Source organism: Zootermopsis nevadensis, unplaced genomic scaffold, assembly GCF_977971745.1.
Source record: "Zootermopsis nevadensis isolate Lab colony 2312 unplaced genomic scaffold, Znev_1.0 Znev_ptg000016l, whole genome shotgun sequence".
Taxonomy (NCBI): domain Eukaryota; kingdom Metazoa; phylum Arthropoda; class Insecta; order Blattodea; family Termopsidae; genus Zootermopsis; species Zootermopsis nevadensis.
Genome location: NW_028259148.1, coordinates 5,512,590 through 5,535,184, shown reverse-complemented (window position 1 = coordinate 5,535,184; position 22,595 = coordinate 5,512,590). Strand labels below are relative to the sequence as shown.

The following is a 22,595-nucleotide window of genomic DNA, read 5'->3' as shown; positions in this document are numbered from 1 at the left end:
ATATAAAGGACCATCGTAATTGAATGCACGAATTAATATTTGCACCGTTAAGAGATATTAATTATTAACATGGCCTACAAAATCTGAGGGCAACGCGTGTACTCTTTACTGTGTATTATTAGAATTGCTAATTCGCGTACATAAGTTTATTTGAAAACCTAAAATGAAGAGACCACTCGGTAGACCTAGGCATAGATGGCAGGACAATATTAGGATGGATCTGAAGGCAATAGAGCGGGAGGGTGTGGACTGGATTCATCAGTTAGTCAAACAAGAATTCATGATTATTTTTCTACGTAATAACCATGATTTAATTGAATTATTACAGTCGATGTTCGCTCAGAACGCACCTTATCAACACCCAGTAGTTTACCATACTTTGAATTTTTTTAAAGTTTCCGAATTGGTATTCGTAAAATTTCATCTTGCTTGTAAATTTGTTATCGTACAGAACTGTTACTGTTCATAAATGCTACCCGATTTCATTTGTAGTGATTTCGGCTTGGAAGGTTATAAGAAGATTCGATAAAACTGTAGGGAACGACCCTGACAGTGGAATATTTCGTCTGTGATGGTTGTCTTTCATGGGACGCAACGCCGGTTTATCGCAGACGTTGGTCATCTGTCTAAAAATCCATCTTAAACTCATAGTTCTATGGCGGGATGAAGGATATCTGGGATTCCGTGTGTAAAAATGAAGATACTTAAGGTTACTTATTATCATTCTGCACGAATGTTTTTCAACCCTTTGAAGCTGAAGTTCGTCTGTGTAATATTTGAAGAATTCAGTCCGTGCCGCAAAGAGAACAAATTTCTCAATTACAACGATCAATTGGTTAATGCTGTTTAATGAAATAATTACTGTTTACGTTGAGAATCATACGAAAGAAATCCAAAATAAAGAGTTACTCGTTGTTGAAGCAGGTAGGACATACAATTTCCGCTGGGCTTTAAATAGTTAAAATTAACCTTTCTTTGTGTTTCGTGTGGCTCCAGACGCGGTGAATAACGTGGTTTTCAGTGTAGAACTTATGTTCTTATTTGATCACCATGACTTTGGAAGCAGCAAGATCCTCTGAAACGTCAGTTAACTTCTACCAGACACTACACATAGTTACAACCCAGAAGGCAGCCATCTTCGTACTCACCGCCTTGAAAACCTCAAACCCTGACTGGTTACTGGTTTTGTGAAGGTTAAACATAGAACTGAAGGGAACTAACAGGATACGTGCAATAGATTCCTTTGAACACGTAGGACGTTTCTTCCTGAAGGTGCGATGTACTTATAGTCGGCGCAGTAGTTTTTTGGCCGGTGGAATTTTCAAGGGTAAGGCTAGGAGCGAGTCTCTTGTGCGATAGTATAATGCTGACTGCGCCGAGGAGCTTATCGGACTGAACGCCCAAACAAAAGAAACACACTGACCGTGCCACCTCAGGTACACAGAGTAGGCCCGTCCGCCAGCTCCTCCACCGTCCAAAAACTTCTACGCCGACTATACAAACTTTCTTCTGAACCACAATATTAGTACATCACCATAAAATGGAACATTGTTGTGACGCGATTGGAGGAAACTGTCTTCGAATGTAGATGTCAGCTGTGGCTGTGTTGGATAAGAATCTCTGGCAGATGAAAAGAGGTGGTTTTCCGGCTTGGGAGTTGGGCTGGTTATAACAGCGTCTCTCGCAAAAATATTCCATGGTACACAATGACAAAATAGACCCCGAATTTGGACTGATGGTATGGAAACCAAGGCCCATATAATGTATCACGAATACATATGTTTTAGTCGGAAAATATAAATTTAAGAGTTACTTCAGGGATCTGAACTTGATGGAGGGTGTCATTGAAATAGATCGTAAAAAATTGTCATTGGATTCAAGCCGCTCAGGATGTGGTCCAGTGGCGGTCTCTAGCGAACACGGTAATGAACCCTCGGGTTCCATAAAAGACAGGGAATTTATTGACTAGCTGACAGACTATCAGCTTTTCAAGGTCTCTGTTCTTGGAGCTAGTTAGGAAAGTTTTCGGGACAGACGTCCGAGATTAAAATTTGGACCGTCCTAAAAGCAATAAACTTCGCAACGTTATCTGTCTTCGGGCACGTAAGAATGGTAATTCTGGTGCATTAGCATACGTAGTGATGTCATGGCAGTAGTGTCGCCACTGTCCTGTCTCCCTTCGAGTAGAGTTACCGGCTGGGATATTCCTCAACGATGTGGGTCTCTTATAAAAGGAAATAAGTTGCTGGTACGTGATACGAGTCCAACAAAGAATAGTTCGTACAGTTCCAAGTCCGAAGGAACTGTACAAAAATAAAAGTCGAGGTTGCGATTAGTCAAGTGGATGGACGGGCTTTCCATCGGGAGTAGCTTTGCTCAGCAAGATGGCGCTGCTGTGACGTGTCCTCTCGTGCAGCCAGTCGATAGCGAAGGAAGACATACGGCTGGGCGGAGTGCATAGCACTGGGTGTAGAGCGGTGAGTCGGCGTGCGATCATCAGACCAATACGTGAGTTCTGTTGCATGCACAAAACATGTGATACTTTTTACCATTTTATCAAACACCGTCGAGAGTAATGAAATTATGCTAGGGTAAGAAGATCTCTTTTGCAATGTGGGAGAAAGGTAGAATTAGAACGCTGGTTTTGCGCAGACGTGCTAGTGAGGTGGTAGATAGTGAACGATCATGGCGTGGGTTAGAATAAATTGCATCAGAAACGGTAATAATTGTAACCGTACTGGGCGAAGGTAAGTGACTGTTGTTCGCTCATGCAGACTATTGCTGGTAGAACCTTCGCGGAGATGCTGCACAGGGATGAGAGAAGAGCAGAGGGAGGGGAGGGGGGGGGTCGGGCATCAGCTGTCTCAGCAACATTCAGCTCTCTCATCCGGGGGAACCGGCCAAGTCGAGGCAGCTGTACGGGAGGTGGGTACAGTCCCAGAATATCGTGGCTTCTAAGCGATTCCGCCGAAAGAGGATGCAGGAAGGCACAGCTTTGTTGAGTGCTAAAGATGACGTTCACCAGACAAGACCTGATTCGCAGACGACTTTCAGCTGTTGTGATAGAAGACCCTTTGGTTAATGGAGTCGCGTGGGTGAGATGAGAATTGCACACACAGTTTTATTCGGGATAACTGAAAGAATGATACCACTTGGAAGACCTAGCTGAAATAATATTAAAATGAATGGTACCATGGCGGGCTTTTGTGAACACAGTAATGAACCTTCAAGTTCCATAAAAGACAGGGAATTTATTGACTAGCTGACAGACTTCCAGTTTCTTGAGGAGATGGCTCCATTCTTTTTCCCCTCCCCGTCTGTGTTGCTCCCACCTTGTCTTGTGTGTTTGTACTGGGAAATAAGGTGCAATGTACCTAAATCGAGCGATGAGGAGACTCCACAACACATCTAAGCTCTGTACAAAGTTACTTAAGTCTCCCAGGTCCATCCGAGCTGCCAAACGCGAGGCCTGCACGCTGTAGTGTTAGGAAATGCACCATCAAGGCAAGCTGGGTGACGTAGATTGGAGCTTGAATAAGCAAGAGACAGCAGCCAGCAGGCAGTGTTTGTTTCCTGCTGTAGGTTGAAGGCATCTTCACATCCTCTCATGTTGCCACGCTCTAGCAAGCCAAAGTTGTGTTCCAGACTTGAAGCAGCGTTACGTTCTCTGACTGACCGGGGGTGGGGTGGAGGGGCAGTAATCAATAATCAACAGTGTCCCTTGCGAGAGGAGCCTACACCTCGACACCAGGAGTCGAACTTTCGATTCTCTCGTAAAGCTTTGCTGCCCCCGCGAAGGGTTGAAAATATGATGAGGTGCTAAGTAAAACGATCATCGTGGATGGACTTTGAAGCCGGATAGCTTAGTCAGTCAAGTATATTGGAACTTTTTATTAACTCCTTGAAGATCAGTGTTGTCTGAAGAGGCAAACATTCGCGCCCAACCACGTCTGCATCATGAAGATGATCGGTCGGTTAATGCTGTTCAGGGTAGTAATCAGCGTTTATGCTGAGAATCATACTCAGAATTATACTGTGGACAAAGCGCAGAGTCATTTATTGTTAAAGCAGGTGGTACATGCAGTTAACAATGATCATTAAAAGAGTTAACCAACAAACTGGTGCAGAACCCGAAGGTTAAGTCCGCTATTGGGGCCCCGTTCTGAGCTGCTTCCTTAAAATCTTCATAACCTTCGCCTCCAAGATATATTTATCATCCATCTTAATATCTTTCTCGGTCTTTCAAGTGGCTTTCCCCACAATAATTGCATAAGCATTCCTTGCTCCCATATTTTTGCCACATTAAATAGCTGTTCGTAATCTCATGAGACGTTCATTATCCACATCGATTTGCACGTAAACAGTACCAGGTTTTTCAATACCCAAGCTCATGTCACGAATTACGTTTGTTCATCTTTCATAGGACTTAGTATTTCTCTCGGCACTTTCTTTTCAGATACTTGTAGCCATATTAAGCGAAAGTGCGGAAGAAATGCATGAAATGGTGACAAACCCCGATATTAAATACGGATAGACCCAGAAGAATTTTCTCTCCTGTAAGTGTCCTTGTACTCGTAACGAGCCCATAAGTATAGGGATGTCAGTCGATATTAAATTTCATATCGATATTGGAGGTATCGATATCGAATCTTTTTTTTAGGGCAGAACAAGTGTAATTGTTGCAGTACCTAATTAACGTCAGTATTAAAGCATTTTATTGTCACTGTTTGTTTTATGAAATGTCGTACATGAGTTTACATCGCAATGTGAAGTTCCACCACTAACTGAAAAACGTTTTGTTTAGATGTCACTGAAATCGAGTTGAATATCGTATTACCTGTGTTCTTCCTTATCCATCGCTGACACGGAATAAACGTATTTTTAGTTGTAGTAGGAAATGCATTAATTTCTTAGCAGGCATTAAATTTGTTCTCAACAACACTGTAAAAAATGAAAGTATCGAGCGATTACGATAAATTTGTATATTGTTGAATATTTTACTACGATGTTGTATCTTATCGATATATCGATATCAGAAGACATTCCTTCCACTGGCCATTCACTGTTGGCCTTCGTAGTGTACTGGTCGTTGTGTTCAGTTGCAAACTGATTGCGGATTTTTTAGCCTGAGTAGTTACCGAACGCAAGATCTTTGTTATCATTCGTTATCGCGAGCAGGAAATAGTACAGTGGACCCCGACACTGGATGACTCATGAGGTGTTACAGCGTCCTGGGCTTGCAGACGTCAGGCGTGCCTTGTCGTGGGTTTCAGATTTCCTCATTTGTCATTGGGCTAGGTGCGACATTCAAGACCACTGATTTTAGCGATGGTATGTAGCCACATGGAAGACATGCGCACAAAATTTGATCGGAACATTAGAACGAAGATAACACTTGGAATAGACAGACAGGGTGTTACTTAAATTGGATCTCTTATACTGTAGGAGGGTGGATTGGATTCATTTGACCCAGGACAGGCACCGGCATCTGGTTATTTATGAACACGGTTTTGAAACTTTGGTTTGCATAAAAGTGAGAAGTTTTTTGACTAGCTGAGCGACTGATAGTTTCTCCAGGAGGACTGTGCTCCATGCAGTTAGTATGAAGCAATCGACTGGTCGTTTGTATGCTTCTTCTCAGGGTTATGTAGTAGATTCTGAAATGTTGTACTGGAAGTCGATATAAAAATCGATCCATACTCTTCTGATTGCTCTTAAAACTTACGCGTGTGTAAGCGCAGGCCAGTACATGAGATGATGACAACGTCGAACGCACTAACAATAGTCATCTGGCTTGCACGAACTATGCCCAAGCCAGTTCCGACTTCACAGCTGTATTTGTAATGGACTTTACAGATTACCTCTGTGTCTCTTTGATTTTTAACTTAGTTTATCAGCAGTTAAGTCATTACACCTCATATTGGTTCTTGCAGACAGCCATCTTCGTATTCGTCGTCGTCGTCGTCGTGAGACCCTGAAATCTTAAGTTGCTTTCATTTCTTTATCAGAATGATCGAGTGGTTGCTCATTAGGATTCCAGCACATTGTTCACAAGGTGGAGGTTAACTTCCGCCTCAAGGTTTCAACGAGCCACACCAACGGACTGCCTTCTGTCGTTCTTGCGAAACTGCGATGTAGATTACGTCTGCCTAGAAGCGTTGATGTTGAGAAGACTTTCGGATAATTCTACTCTGAATATAAACGCTATTGTCCGTGTGTTGCTTCTGTTACTTGAAGCTTGTTGTAATATGAGAACACGGTGTAAGGAACATTTGTCTGGGGATAGGCACTGACAAACAAAAGAATTATTGTGAGTTGCAGAACACTGGAGAGACTTTGTTTTGTATGGGAGGCAATTTTCAAAATGGTCCCAATGGAAATAGTGTGCGAAGATGTGGGCTTTGGATTTGGTCAGTAGCAGTCTCTTGTGAGGACTGTAATGAATCTTCGGCGAAGAGTTTCTTATTCAGCTGGCGACTGTCAGCTACTTAAGAATGCGTGCCCTTCATCGAGTTACTTTGTTGTTTTAATTTGGTGTCTCCCCCCAAATGGAAGAACATATTTGAAAATGGTGCCGAGGTGAATATTTTGGCCAAAGAGAGAGGTACTTACAGGATAAGATGAATTCTGTGATATTGCGCCTTGTAGTCTGGTAGAAGTTTACCAACGTTTCCGTGGTCCCTGCGGCTTTCATCATCAGGGTGATTTCGCTCGTCTTTAAGCCCGTTATACGTTGCTAATGTCCAACTAATTGTGTGCTAACTAATCACAACAGTTTTTGACCCACCAAGAAAAGGTTAACGATGTTTCCTTACAATCTTGTTTATTTCCCGTACCCGGTAGCCTCTGCAAAGGTCGTCCCTTTTCAAGTTTGCCTTTCAGGCTCTAATAGAAGTGAGCTCTTGTCGAGTGACGCTTTCCCGAACAGTGCAGGTAACAAAATGTAGGTACTGGGAAGAAGTTACCATATATCTCGACCAAAACGAATGGTGTGGTGAGAAACGGAACTAATCATTACAAGGACGTGTTACTATGCGACATCACCATTTTGTTTTTTGACGTAAGTACGTCTATACGGAAGGGTCATTCGGCAAAAAAGCGTTAGGAAAATGTGTAAGATCCATATTAACAATAGTTATGTTATCTAAGAAACTAATTGTTACGACATCTGTTTATTCGGCATAGTTGTGTTACATTACTGCCGTCAACAATCCGCTTTCGTTATTGCCGAAAGAGCTGAGCTGTGAATCGTTTGTAGAAGTGCGTCGTAGAATAGATAATTTTGTGCTGGTAGAAACGTTTTAGAATATCACAGGTACTTATTTATTATATTTATTTAGTGTTCTGTCTGACGACAGGTCCATATGAACAGGATCTTTCCATCCTTTTCTCGGACTGGGACCTGTTCATATACGTTCTTGGCAGATGATCCAGAAGTGGTTTGCCATTGCCTTCTTCTGTGTGTGAATGGGATGCCACGGAGAAACCGGGGAAGCCCCCGGAGGAAAACTCCGTGTTGCCTAGACCACGGCCTTGCCCAACACAAGTTATAAATTCGGGCACCGCCGGGAATCGAACCCGAGACCCCAGGATTACAAGGCCAGCGTTCTAACCGCTAGACCACCAAGAATTATTTCATTATATTACATTACAGAGACGTATTTACGTCAGATTCTCCGGAACCGTGGTTCCACTGTCAACTTTTGTTTACCACTGTTACACTTTGTCGGAATATATAATAGTCTTTCCTTAAAATGTGTCGGTCTGAACTGTGGCTCTAGCTGTTCGCAACATTCACTTTATTAGAACCAAGAAAAACCTGATAAAGGTAAACATGATTCCTCTTTGTGAGATTCTGAAGGACACATACCTAAAAGATAACAAATCACACGTGGCTTAGCTCGTCTCTCTATCAGAATAGAACGTGATACTGATATTAGTTTTGTCTGTTCTTCGGCTAGTGCTGAATGATATATGTTATATGTATTTATAATGTGTAGTTATTAAAATCGAATTGATGTAGTTGACCCCGAAAATTGCAGAATACAGCCAAAACGATTCTGCTTACAGGAAGTTGTTTCTTAAACTTATTTGGTGTTCTCAAAGTTGGCTGCTTCCGAAGTTGACTGTATTCTGGGTTGCAGCGCAGTCTGGTAGAAGTTTGCAACAGTTTCAGATATCCTTGCTGCCTTCTTCAGGGCGATCTGACAACACGATGCAAACAACTCAGAAGACAGGTAAATTAGGTATTCCCTCTGCAGGGCCATCTTCTGCCTTGCTCGTTTGAGGTCCAGGTTGAAGCACTGTCACGTTTAAGCTTGGTGGCACACAATTCGATTTACAACTGCCCTGCCATATTTACCGCCGTGAGATTCTCAAATCTCGTAGTTTTAACGTGAACCGTTAGGAAAATTATAATTTTAAAATCGTAATGTTTGGGCGAAGAACGTATTCGTCTGTCACACACGACAGCCATTTTCGTACTCACAGTCACGAGAATCTCAAATTCTACTTCGGTGTTTCCGTTCGGGATGCGTTTTCAGAATGAGGTATTATGGCTGGACCAGTGAAGGTTTTCTCCTAGATTCTTTCTAAAAACTAATGTTTTTATGATCTGAACAGGAAAAAAATCGAAATGTTACAATTTAACTACTTTCACCTCAGTTGAAGACAGCTTTATCATTTAAAAGAAAATAAGTTATTATTTTAAATTAGCGTCTGTGGTCCTGAACTGCATCTAAAGTTCCACATACGATACGCTCAGATGAAAACACAGGATGGATTCGTGTGTACGAATGCCCGACTGGTGTTTATTTCATTGGTTAGATCCCACGTGTGGGCTTAGCACCAGGCAAAGAAGCCCTCTTCCTGTTACCGACTTAACAATCAAATTCATTCCCTTCATTAACTATTACGAATAAATGCTTTAAGCTAGGAAAAAGAAAGGCAGACATACTCTTTACTATCGCTAGGAAGATCGACGAGGATCAGATGGACGGAGCATGTAGTACGCATTTGAGAGACAATGCATAAAAAAATTGTAGTCGTAAAAGACCATCTGAGAGACGAAGGTTATGGGCCTTCTTGTAAAACCTAAGATACTTGAAGAATTAGGATGTGAAAGTTGTGGACGAATTCGTCTGACTTGAGAGTAGGGTCCAATAGAAGGCTGTTGGGAACACGACAGCGAACCTTCGCTTTTCATAAAATTGAGGGAATTTGATGTCTAGACAAGTTTCTCATGTACGTCTCTGCTCCATGGAGTTGCTACTCACATCGACTGAAATTATCAACAGTGAATTTATTTTTCATTTTCGTTTCAAATAGAATTAAGCAGATGTTTAGTGGTGGGTGTGGTGGTATAGTTACTCGTAGGATTTTGTTGTAAGGCCAACTGACAATGGGTTGATGAAAATGGAATTTAACCCTTCAACACAGAGATATTTCGCATGGCGAAGCTAGCTATTCTGGAATGTATTTGTGTTTTAATGTGTAATAAGGTTGGTGACATAACTCTTCTGACGTCTCTCAACAGGTAAATCTGCATATGAAAAGATTCTACGACCACTTTCTTTGCCAAAACTCAGCATGGAAATGGTTAAATTCAAAATGGTTATTGTTGAAAAAAGAAGCCGAATTACTGTCTGATTTTAGGATAGAGTCGTCGTCGTCGTCGTGAACTTACACTTTGTTTCTTCAACGCGATAGCTCCATGTCAGGGATCAGTCAGCCTTCTTGGAAGTAGGACTCTGCAGTAGTCACGTGTCTCTTAGATAATGACGTGTCTTCCCTGTAATTTTGCTTTATACTGAAGCGGTATGATGGGGCATGTCTGTTTCTTGCTGCAGACGATGTTGAAGTGAGTGTGTAACCTGCTTGGAGAATCCGAGTAAAACCTAGCATGGTTTGTTCGTGTCAAGAGAGATAAAACAGAACTTTGCAGTTCAGTGGCCAATCATCCTGTAGCAGGTTTTTCGTTTGTTTTTTTTCATCATCCCCTGCAGGGTAGCCAATACCTTAAATTCATCAACTAAGCTATTGGTTAAATGAACGAAAAATCGATTTCGAATTTCTTGCTTCTGAATAGTGCAGTTGAAGAAAGAAAACAACAGCGCATTCAATAAAGAGACGGACTATGGACCTGAGGGCCGGTGATCGATTCCTGGCAGGGGGCACGGAAATATCTCAACGTTGCCATGTCCGGACCGGTTCTGGGGCCGCCCAGTTTCTTGTCCAATGGATAGGGGTTAATGCGGCCGCAACTTGAAGTTGACCTTCGTGTAGTTCTAGATAGCTTTACCTACGTCGCGTGTCGCGTACTAACAGGGGCAGCTATAACTTTACCTCACAATAAAGCTCAGACTTATTACTGCATCTAGCAGCTACTAGCTAAGGAAGCTGTTCGTAGGAGATTTGGCAAGTGAGAGCAATACAGGCAGCTAGCTCCTCGTTACTGTTAAGTTGCAAGACTCTGGTACGGGGCCAAAGGGTCAAAGTTTTTGGACGGCGTCACTCCTCAGCAGTGGTGACAGCAGCAGCCATCTTAGTCAGGCATCCGCCCCGCCGAATGACGGGATAAAATTGGAACAAGCACGCGCATCCAGTTCTGGCGAAGGCAGCCAAGAGCAGGCCGAGCTGTGTAGGTAGGTTGGTTCTGGGCGAGGCGACCAGCCAGCCAGCCAGCTATTGATTGCCTGCGATGGAAGCTTCTGAGCGGCTGTCGACTCGAACCATCTCTTTGTTACGTAGTAGTCCAGTCGTGTTGCGACCAAGAACTGGGACTTCAGTTTAATGTTGCACTTTTTCTGAGGGTAGTGTTAGATGACAATGGTGGATTGCGAGGTCTTAGCCGAGTTTAATTAGCAAGTAGTTTATCACGTGTGTCTGATGTAACCGCGAGAAGCACAAAGAGGATAACCTATCTAGGGACAAACAAGTCACGGAAAATCAAATTCAGAAGACACGAATCAGCGGACGGAACAAACAGCTGATCATCTCTCTCGCTTACTTCGTGTATGAGAGAAAAATAATGAAGTCGTAGCGAAGACTTTTAGGCAGAAAAGACAGAAACTGGGACTAATAGGGCAGAGTACATCGTATTCCCTTGAGGTGAATAGTTTTAGGTGGGAGTTTTCATAAGACGGAACTGAACTGATGTGGAAATTGTTTCGAAATTTTGGCTCAACCTACCAGAGGCTTAGAACGTGCTGTGTTGCCTTTCCACCTCCACGGTTGTATCGACCACGGATCGATAATTGCTGTTGCCGTCTCGAGAGTTGAGGACGGCAGAGTGCTTACAGCGACATTCGTTAATGTCACGAGTTCGAATCTCGTCCAGAGCTTTAAATATCCTTTCTTTCGGCTACTTTGTTAACAAAGCTAATGAGAACTTTTAACTTTCGAATTTGGAAGTGGACAACTCAGGACTGCCATCATTTGTTTTTTTAATCGGGATCGACTTTGAAATAATCGATCGTGGAGGATAATATTAATTTCTGTCGATACCTTTTGTTTTCAGATGTGAGCATCATGTCCTCACCATCTATGGTGCATCGAAGCGGTGACACCCTCGTGGTGAGAAGTGTGGTGACCGGGGAGTCTATACACGAAGAAAGTGAAGACGATACTGATTTGCCCCAGTGCAAGATAAAGCGAAACTACACTTGTTCTCATTGTACTTACTATACACAAAACCCGCGCTCCTACCTATACCATCTCAAGGACGAACACGGGGAGAAGATCAAAGTGTACGAGTGCCCTAGCTGCCTGTACGCGTCCAAGCACAGTCAAAAGCTGCAGCGGCATGTGCACATGGTTCACGTGATAGGTCGAGGAGCTGCCGCTGGCTTCAAGAGAAAGAAAAGCGAGGTATCGAAATCGAAATTGTGGAACAGCGGACAGACGGTGAGCGCAAAGCAAGCGGAAAAGAAGTCCAGTGGCGATTCTAAAATGGTGAATGTGAGTGAAAACATCGGTGCGAAGGTGGGTGGAGGGGACGTACATGAATGCTCTTTGTGCCCATTCACGAGTTCGAACCCCAGTGAAGTGTTGAAACATGAACGCACTGCGCATCTCAAGAAGAAATTCTACCGTTGCAGTAAGTGCAATTACGTGACTCATATGAAGGCTCGGTACACGAAGCACGTGAAGTACCATTCCATGCCTATGATCAAGTGTGATCTTTGTGACTTCCGCACGCCATACAAGTGGAACTTGGATCGTCACTACAAGAATCATACTGGGGATGGGGCCTTTCGCTGTGCTCTCTGTAACTTCACGGCCGATATCAAGCAGAGCCTCACTGTACATGAAATGAACCACCACGTGCCCCCAGTTGGACAGCCCATATTGGCGGGGGGTGGTGCGGGGACAGGACGGCGCCGGAACAAGGTGGGCGCAAGCGACTCTACGGCTGTGGAAGAGGAGATTGACCAGGAGGAGTTGGAGCTGTTGCGCATGGAGAGGGAAGACGCAGCAGATTCCGCCCCTCCATTCCAGGTAAGGGATGTTGTACCACATGATGAGTCTTTTGTCATGCCAGAGAAATTGTCCCATATCTTTTTTTTATGTTTACCCGACAGAACGACCTGGTACATACCTGGAAAGAGTCGAAGATCTGATGTTAAGAGACAGTCCCTCTAGTATCTGATGCCAGATACGAAATTGTTACTGGATAATGCAAGTGGCAAGACTGGTACTTCCTAGCATTGGGTTCATGTTAGGTATCGTAGTGTCTCACGAATTCAGAGGAACCACATTCTGTCCTATGATATTGGCATCATGCTTTCCACACAAGTAAAAATACATCCCCAGTCCCAAGTCCATTGAGCAGCACAACTCTTCAGTTAATATATTTTTTACTTTTACTGTATATAGGCAGCGGATACTATATAGGAGCTACACATATGTGCAATTTGAATCTGACAAAAGGCTGCAAGCCTTGTATGAGAAATTTCTACTTTCTTGCCTGGTGGACTTAAAATAAAGTGATTCTAAGACAGTTACAGATTGGCTTAGTGGCAATTTAATGTAACATTTCTTTGGTAATGTGTAAGATGGGCTTAAGGCAATGAAAATGCTGTTGATTTGGGTCCTTACCAAAGCATTGCTGCCAGAAACGTAGAATGTTTCTGTGATCCCTTCAATTTAAGCAAAACAACTTTTATCAAGTTAAAATTACTGAAGAATTAACGTAGGACATACTTTAACATGTGCTGTGACAAGCCATTTAATGTCGAAGTTTCAGAATGACCTTCATACAACATTTACAGTAACTTTGGTCCTTCACTGCTGCCAATTTCAACAATGAATATTACCTTACATGAGTTTAACTTTGTCTGTGACACAAATGAAGTCTCTAATGTGTTATGAGGTCATTTGATAGTTAATTTTATGAACACAAATTAAACTATTATGTGGCAAACGTTTTAAAGTGTATTGCATACAACACTGCATTTAATTAAGTGATTGCAGTTATATCTTTCCATTCAGAATATCTTACCTTGTCTCTTGTCTAATAACCTAAAAATTGAAGTGTAGAAACATTGGTATGAAATTTGAAGGTATTTGAAAACAGAATACTGAGGAAAATATTTGGACATAAACAGGAAGAAACACAAGAATGGAGATAATTACAAAATTTCATTACTATTTTATTATTAAAGTGAGAAAGTCAGTGAGTATGAGATGAGACATGCATACAATATTTTAGTCTGAAAACCTAAAGGGTAGAAACCACTTCGGGGACAAAGGTTTAGATGGGAGGATAATATATAAGGAGTGTATATGAGGGTTTGGGGGACTGATTAAACTGGCTTCGGATAGGGACCAATGAAGGGCTGAGAATTTCCTGACCAGTTGAGTGACTATAAGCTTTACAAGGTGGCCTCTGTCCCTTGAAGTTCATTTATTAGATTGCACTTACATTTCTTTGGAGTTCAGACACGTTGTATTTGAGTTAGATTTGTGTAATAGTGATTTATGACATGTGGTTTTAAAATACCTGCACGACGTGTCTGAATCAGTGCAGATGTTAATACCCAAGGCTAGATATGAGAATCATTCCAGGCAAATTCTAGGACAGTAGCCCAAAAGATAATTTTAAAGATGTGTGATTGCAGCTCATATAATTAGACTCGGAATGTTCTCTGCATCTCTGCCCACCATGGCCTCAACTACAGAAGTTAAATTTTGAGTAACAGTGTTATATGATTATTAATTTGTCTTGTTTAGTACAAAATTTCTAGAATTAAAAGGTAAGTGCTGTTGCTGAAAATAAACATTTTGCCCTAACTAATTAATTTTATTGATTGCCAGTAATGTAGTTAGGCACCAAAATTTTGCAAAGACTTTGGTTTTCTGACATTCATAATATTGATGTCTAGTAAATTCATTGAAACATAACCAGATAATTGCTAAGAATACTTCTCTTTTATGATGTTCTTCTTTCAGGCACCAGGCACAAAGCCATCAGGTTTTGCTGTTACAACTTCAGCGTCTGGTAACAGCAGTAACAAGAACAAGAACAAGAACAAGAACATAACCTCTCTAAACACTGATAGCATTAGCAGTAATGGTAACTGCAGTAGATCAAACTCCATCAGTACTCCAGCTGGAAACACCAGGAGGACTCCAAAGATTAAAGTGACGCTTAAGAAGCTGAAAACTCTTAGCAGCCAGGAACAGAATGAGAGGCATAACTTTCAGACAGACTTTATACACCCAGATGATATTATCCATCATAAAAATGGGAATGTTTACATCAAGAACCTGAAGTGTCGTATGTGTAACTATAAGGCGGCGTGGGAAGGCGAAATGGCTCGGCATGAAAGCAAGGCACATGGTATCCATCGGGCAGCTGCTGTCAAACAGGCAACCAAAAAGGTTCCTCGTCCAATTCCTAACTTGATACCCATACAAAACAAGGTTGTACCTCCTAGTTCTGTCGCGTCGTTACCAATACTTAGGATCCCCACAGTCCGAGGTCGAGCTGTTACTTCTCTACTGAAACCTCAACAGCTACAAACATCTCAACAAGAAAGCAGCATGAGTGAGCGGGATCTGAATGAAATCTGTGCTAAATCTTGTCCCAACAGTTCACTTAAGGACTTTGCGTCTCTCATAGGAGGTGAAGATGCTTTTAGGTTACCAGATGATGAGGTGGATGATGAGTTACCAAAGAAGTCTTCTCCGAAGCAGGGGGAAGAAGATGATTGTGATGAAGATGAGGTTGCACGCGGTGATGGTCAGCTACAATCTAAACTTGACATTTTATCATCTATACCTGATTTATCATTCAAAAAGAAGAATGCTTCCTTCTTTGATAAACTGAAAGAAAAACTGTTGGTAAGTGCTGGGGAGTCTTGTAATTTGGTGTGTACTTGCTGTGGGCATGAGTCAAAGTGTCTGTCTGAACTAGCTCGTCACCAGAAGTTGCATACCAGCCCTGGAAACCGCAGCAATGATGGCACCGTGGTTAATGGAAGTAGTGGTGTAGTGTTGGCTAGTTGCACAGAACTTTCTTCTACCAGATGTCAGCACTGTCGTCAGCGTTGCAAGACTAGTGCAGATCTAGTGATACACCTACAGTCCTGTTTGGAAGCTAATAAAAATCTTGCGGAAACTTCTCCTTCCTCTGCTTCTCCTTCTGCACCTTTAACAGAAATTGCCAAAGAAAATAAGATGGAGAATGTTGAAGATGAAGAAGACGATGATGAAGAAGAGGAGAGAGTGAAAGGGGAGGAACCACACCCAATGGAGAATAAAGTGTTTGTATGGAATAATCTACCACAGCCAATGGAGACGGAGAGCGAGGAGGATCGCCAGTCACAGCCACAAGTACAGGAAGAACAGGAACAACAGCAGCAGCAGCAGCAGCAACAACAACAACAACAACAACAGCAACAGCAGAAACAGACATCACCGCTGCAGCAAGTTCTGTTTGCACAGCAACAAGATGATGATAGCCTTGACACATCTGTTCGTAGCAAGTCACCGATCAGTGAGGGTAGCCTGGTTGGCATTGAAACAGCCCCAGGGTATGGTGCTGTTACAAGCAAAGTTCCTTCAGATTCTCCAGACGGAGTTATTCCTGATGTGGATTGTAAAGTTCCATTAACCGTCAAGAAGGTAAAGTTTATGATTTTAAATATGCTTTGCAGAATGCAGGAGTGCTATGTCAGACACATGTTCATTTGGAAATCTTAATAATTTATGTGAGAAATTTAATAGAGCATATGTGACGAATTTACATACCATATTTAATTAAACAATTTCTGCAGCAGAGTCCCTCTCGAGAAACTGATAATTGTTTAATTGTTCGGAGTGTTCATGGAGATTACACTGACTTAAGATAACCCAGGTCTTATTATGTTGGTAAGAGTTATAAAGTAAACATTGTTTTCACAGAAATTTCAGAATGTAACAGAAGATATCTTTTAGTAGTCACCACTGCAAGTTCAGTGTGTGATGTGTAATAATATTTAACACACTTTGGCTTCTTGATAAAGACTCGAGTATTTGCTCAGTTTTCACCATTGTTATCTTCTGGAATAACTGTGATTACTGTTCATTTGTTCATATCACAGATTGTTCATAACCTATGATTCAGTCGGTCTCCAAATGAAGGAAAAAAATTCACAGTTTACATCTGTTACTTATCAAAATTGAAATAATTGATGCAGTGAACTTTGATACAAGAATAACCAAAGTCTTGTAATGTTACAATGGTTCCTGTGTCACTTTTCTATATAGCTCGAAGCCTCGGAATGCTGCACATTGATAATCATACAGAATATAACAGGGACTTGAATTAATCTGTTAACAGAATTCCTTAAACTGGAGCCACTTCATCTTGTTGGACTAAGTTAAGTTTAGCAAGCTTTATATGTTCTGTTGTGGAATTTAAGAATAATTTTTTGTGTCACTTGCAGGTTTTTAAATGCCCAAACTGCTCATTTTGGGCATCCACTGCATCTCGGTTCCATGTTCATATAGTGGGTCACTTAAACAAGAAGCCATTTGAATGTTCGCTCTGTGCTTACCGTTCAAATTGGAGGTGGGACATTACCAAGCACATACGTCTGAAGTCTGCAAGAGACGCAAGTCATGAGCGGGCGAGAGTTTTGATGACAGATGAAACAGGAAGGAGAAACTATTCAAAATACAACAAATATTTGACGCTAATGCGAGTCCACGAACCGACAGCCGAGAGTAGTGGGAGCGGACGACGTTCGAAGGGTCTTGACATGAGCCAGGCTATGACGGTGCATCCCAATGCCAACATTTTGCAACAGCAGTTGCCTGCTCCACCTCGTCTAACCCGAGCCCCTACTCCCGTCTCGAGCAGCGTTCATCATTTGGGCCCGGGTGTCCCACTCAGACCACCACCACCCCTGCGAGCAGCACACCACGTGGTGTTCCCAGGTCCTCCGCCTTTGCAACCACAGCCATCAGCACTGCTACAGCAGCAGCGACAGCTTCAGCAGCAGGAGCAACAACAACAACAACAACAGCAGCAGCAGCAGCAGCAGGACCTGGACGTGAGACCCAAACGTGCAATGAAGAGACTTATAGTGAAATCAGAGTGTGGCTCCGAGGGCCAACCGCCAACCAAGCGGCCAAGTACAGACAGTAAGAAAACCCTCTGGAAGTGTAAGAAGTGTAACTACAGGTGAGAAACCAAATTGTTGTTTGTGTATGCGTGTCTTGATTTGTATCTTTTATGCTGGAATCATGAAGTCTCACCATTTCCAGGTGTTTCTGCATTCAACCTTTCAGTCCTAAGAATTGAGGTTCGGTAATATATTGTTGATCATCGTGAAAATACTTCGAAATTATATTGAATAGGACATTTGAAAATGAAGCCATCAACAGTAATATTGCATTTTGTTTCTACTTTCAGATATGTAGAACTTGTAGACATGGTTATAATTTCCTGTTGTGCTGAGTTGTATGATTATCGAAGAATATGTGATCTGTCGCTGTCATCAGAGTTTAAATAGTTCTGATTCTATATATTTTCTTCAATTGTTATAAAAATTGGCTGTATCCAAAGTTGAATATTTTTAAGATGTAATATCTGTATTCACATTACTGTGAAAACCTCAAATTCTTCATGTAACATGCCGTTAAAAATATTGCGATTTTACTGTAGGGACGCAAGTCGAGAACTGGTGCTAGCACACGTGAAGGAGCATTACCAGCAGCGTCTACAGCAGGCCAGCAGTGGCGGTGGTACTGGCAGCAGCAACTCAGCCGAGGCAAGTGTCAGGCGGGGCCACGCACTTTTCCGGTGCGGCCACTGCCGTCAGGTATCAAACTGGAAGCATGTCATCCAGGTACAACTAACCACTTTCACAACTAACTGCATGGGATGAGCTCTCTGTGAAGCATGATCAGTGATGATATTAGTCATTTACAGCAAGAAAACAAAGTTTGTATATAACAATTTTCCAACTAGAATTTTCTTCGAAGTTTCATGTTGGTTTCTTTGTTCTTAATGCAGTTAGTACATAGTTTTATTGCTGAGGACTGTTGGTTCTAAATCTGTAGTTCTTGATTCCTTAATTTATTTCTTACGTTGTCAGCTGTTGAAGCTAGTCATTTCGTATGTTAGTATAATTCTGCAGTTGAACATAATTTTATTCGAGAAGATATACTTTAAGAATTTCGTCCATGGAAGGCAGGGAATTATTTACCTCTCCTATGCATGAATAACGGCTATTGATTGAAATGTGTATAAGTATTATCGTGGCTTAAAACTGTTTTGTTGTTGTTCTATTATGCGTTTTGCTGAATCGTGTACTCGTGCTTCATGACATTGCCACAGCATTTGGACTTATATTTATTATAATTACATATAACTTACTTTAACCCATTGATAGTCGTCAGCTGAATCATATTCTACGTCTGATTTTGTGTTTCCCCTTCATGCTGTTTTTCTCTTTATAACTCGAAGTGGATATTGACACGTGAGTGCAGTCTGAATGTAAGTGTGCTCTTGCAAATTCAAGGCTGTGAGCTTGGAGACTGTTGCATACTAAAAATTATTTTAAAGTTGCAGCTGTTAGCATCCTACACTTTTCTTTCTGTCTATATGTTTTCTGTTGATTTTGTATTGTGTGTACATAATGTAACTTTAAATACTACGTTATGACACTATATTGTTTATAAGGAATAACTTGTGGTTTGGGAAACTCTGGAAAATCATAACTAGAACTGTAAATATGAGATCCCGCAACAAGCCGGCTGAGTGTTGATGTACTGAATGGACTCGGTGCTTGTGGCTATAGCAGGAGTGAATGGTTATTAACCGGTAGAATTGAGGATGATACAGAAGATAACATGCATATCAATATATATCTTTTATTTGGTCAGTAGATATGTTTTTTCGTAGAGATTACACAAATGAGAAATGTTGTTATTCCAGTACATTCCATAACACTGCCTTTCAGATCTCACTTATTCACTGCAACTTGTTACAGAATAAGAAACTACATCAGATTACTGATTGATGAGCGATATTATTTTAATTTTTTATAATATGAATGCATTAGCAAAGCAAGGCACATATAACAGTCTTCAAGTATCAGAAGGTGGTTAGTTTACTTATTCTGTTTCACATATATAATTCATTTCTAGATGCAGATGCACCATTTTTGGCACACAACTTTGTTATCTAGAGCGTTTTTCCAGGGTAACAGATTTGTGAATGGAAGTTACATAATGGTATTATAACAGTACAGCAAATCTGAAATTGACCCTGGAATGATGATGTACAGCAAAAGATTGATTGCAAAAGCAGGGAAGAAGCTTCACTAGAAATGTAGAAAAGTGCCTTACAGCATTATTTGAGGGGAGGCCTCAATTATTAACTTATAATTAAGTGAAGATTTCTGTCTTCTGGGTTCTTGCGCTGTGTAGTCTGGTCGATGTTAACGAACGTTTCAGAGGTCATACTGCCTCCGTCATCAGGGCGATAAGTATGAAGATTTCTGTCTTCTGGGTTCTTGCGCTGTGTAGTCTGGTCGATGTTAACCAACGTTTCAGAGGTCATGCTGCCTCCGTCATCAGGGCGATGAGTATGAAGATTTCTGTCTTCTGGGTTGTTGCGTTGTGTAGTCTGGTAGATGTTTACCAACGTTTCAGAGGTCATACTGCCTCCGTCATCAGGGCGATCGGCCTGATGACGGAGGCAGTATGACCTCAGAAACGTTGGTAAACATCGACCATACTACACAGCGCAACAACCCAGAAGACAGAAATCTTCATACTCTGATGACGGAGGCAGTATGACCTCCGAAACGTGGTAAACATCTACCAGACTACACAGCGCAACAACCCAGAAGACAGAAATCTTCATACTCACTGCTGTGAAAACCTCAAATCTTATAATTAAGTATTTAATGTAGGTGGTAACTGTTTTTTATTGTATAAAGTGACATGGACAAATTTATGGTCACAAACTGAAAGTTTGATCTTGAAGACTAACAGGTATTTTTCTTCAGTGTTTTGTTTTGCTTCTTTCAGAATGTTTTTTGTTTGTTTGTAATTTAGTCCACATTATTTCTCCTTAGTTGATTTTTAAAACCTGTCGACTGTCTGCATACTAAATAGGGATCTCTGTGGGGTAACTTGAGTGTGTGTAAAAAATTTCTGAATGACCGATTACATCTCTAATAGGGTTATATTTTCAGAATTTTACCAACTGAGTGTTGCATTATTTTTAGTGAAATGAGTAAAAACCATTGAACCTATTATGAGCCAATTCTTTCTCATCTCTACCACCACAGTCTGTTTACATAAGATGCATTTTAATATTATTCTCTTTTATGCACCTCTTTTTTTCAGAGTTAGATCATTCAAAAGATTCTTCTACAAAATGTATATGTGTTTGATTACCTCACACAAATGCCCCATGCCCAGTCAATTTTATGGCTTTGATCTGATTATTATAACAGTGCTGGTAGAAGAGAATAATTTATTATGTTCCTTGTTACATAATTTTCTTTGTTCCATAATTAGCACATTTCCCTATCTCATCCCAATATTTCCTGTACCAATCAACCACCTAACTGCATTGGATAGAGTTCTTCTTGAGAAGCTACCAGTCAAAGCTTTCTGTCTTCTGGGTTGTTGCGCTGAGTAGTCTCGTCGATGGTTACCAACGTTTCAGAGGTCATACTGCCTCCGTCATCAGGGCGAATCACCCTGATGACGGAGGCAGTATGACCTCTGAAACGTTGGTTAACATCAACCAGACTACACAGCGCAACAACCCAGAAGACAGAAATCTTCATACCCACCGCTGTGAGAACCTCAAATCATACAAGCTAACAGTCGCTTAACTGATCACATTCTTTGCCCTTTATAAAACCCAAAGATTCATTGTCATGTTCGTTGGACTCTGGCTTGTCTGCAGTATGATAGTGGCTACACATGTCTTGTTAATGGTAAGTTTTCTATGTACAGAGACACTGCCGGTTGAAGCACAGTGGTGATGTGAGGGTGGTGATTGGCCTTAAAGAAGGTGGTACTGTGGAGGAGCATTTCACGATTGGTGCTGGCATCGGTGAGGCAGATCTGCCAACTTATCCAGAAATACCAGAAGGATCAGGTACTTTTTCATTATTAATACATTATACAAAAATTATATTGTAAAGTTTGTAGATTTTTAACCGTAACTGGTAGCTGTTGGCTTTTCCACCTGTTTCTACTCGTTTCCAGGAGGTTTTGATAAAGTTTGGTGTTGAAGATTGATGCTAAACATAGAATGAATCTCTTTTTATTCTGGTTTGGTATAAATAGTAGTTCTCTGGCAAAATGGCTTTCATGCCCTGCACGGTTGTGCTTGCCCGTGGCACCAAATGTTTTTAAAATCTGTAAGAAACTGCAATTATTACAAGTCATGAACTGCTTTTATTCAGGGTATGCACAAAGAATACTGAATATAAAGAGACTTTTCCTTGTAATTCTGTAAATTATCATCTAAAATGTTTCAAATAAAACCTGTAGATAATGAGGTGTAACCTACGTTGGTTTTGCATGATGAGCCATATTTGAGGAAATCCAGTTCAATCTAAGCTTCATGTAGAGTTGCGATTATATTGACCAGGACGAAGTAAAATTAAATTTGTCCACCAATTTTCAGTGTTGACCCCAGCAACATAGGTAACGAGTTGGTAGTGTCAGAGATGCAATATGCACTCAGGCATTGCATCCTCTTGCATAAAAAGCTGAAAGTCGGTAACATGAACGACTATTGCTCTCATCATCATCATCATCTGTGTAGATGTATCTGTTGAGGTGTCTCTGTGGAGGAGAGAAGCACAAACTCCATTTTCAGGATATTTTGCGTTAGAAGGGATTAAGTTTTAAAGTTATATTTGCCATATCGATCAACATGTGTTGTGTGAATCAGGAGGGTTTACTTTGTTCCAGATACAATAAGTGCCTGTGGCAAGTGCCCCTTTACATGTGACTCTGCTGCTGAGATGGGAGACCACAGAGAACAACACTTTTCTAGGCCGGGCGCAATATTCAAGTGCTACTTTTGTCCCTTCTATGTCTCCCTTAAGAGGTTTGTTATTTTTACA

The 22,595-nt window shown here is 41.4% G+C and overlaps 1 protein-coding gene across 10 annotated transcripts in view; it reads left to right on the top strand.

The window, feature by feature from the left end:
- The window catches only part of LOC110834135 (uncharacterized), a 48,010-nt gene that overhangs the window by 14,260 nt on the left and 11,155 nt on the right, over positions 1-22,595 (top strand). For 5 of the 10 annotated variants that reach the window (XM_087349448.1, XM_087349456.1, XM_087349455.1 and 2 more), the window contains 6 exons: positions 11,519-12,498; positions 14,452-16,128; positions 16,932-17,671; positions 18,155-18,338; positions 21,472-21,616; positions 22,441-22,579. In XM_087349448.1, coding sequence (XP_087205574.1) covers positions 11,530-12,498; positions 14,452-16,128; positions 16,932-17,671; positions 18,155-18,338; positions 21,472-21,616; positions 22,441-22,579 — 3,854 coding nt within the window. In that variant the 5' untranslated portion in view covers positions 11,519-11,529. The other 5 variants (XM_087349449.1, XM_087349452.1, XM_087349451.1 and 2 more) reach the window with 5 other exon arrangements.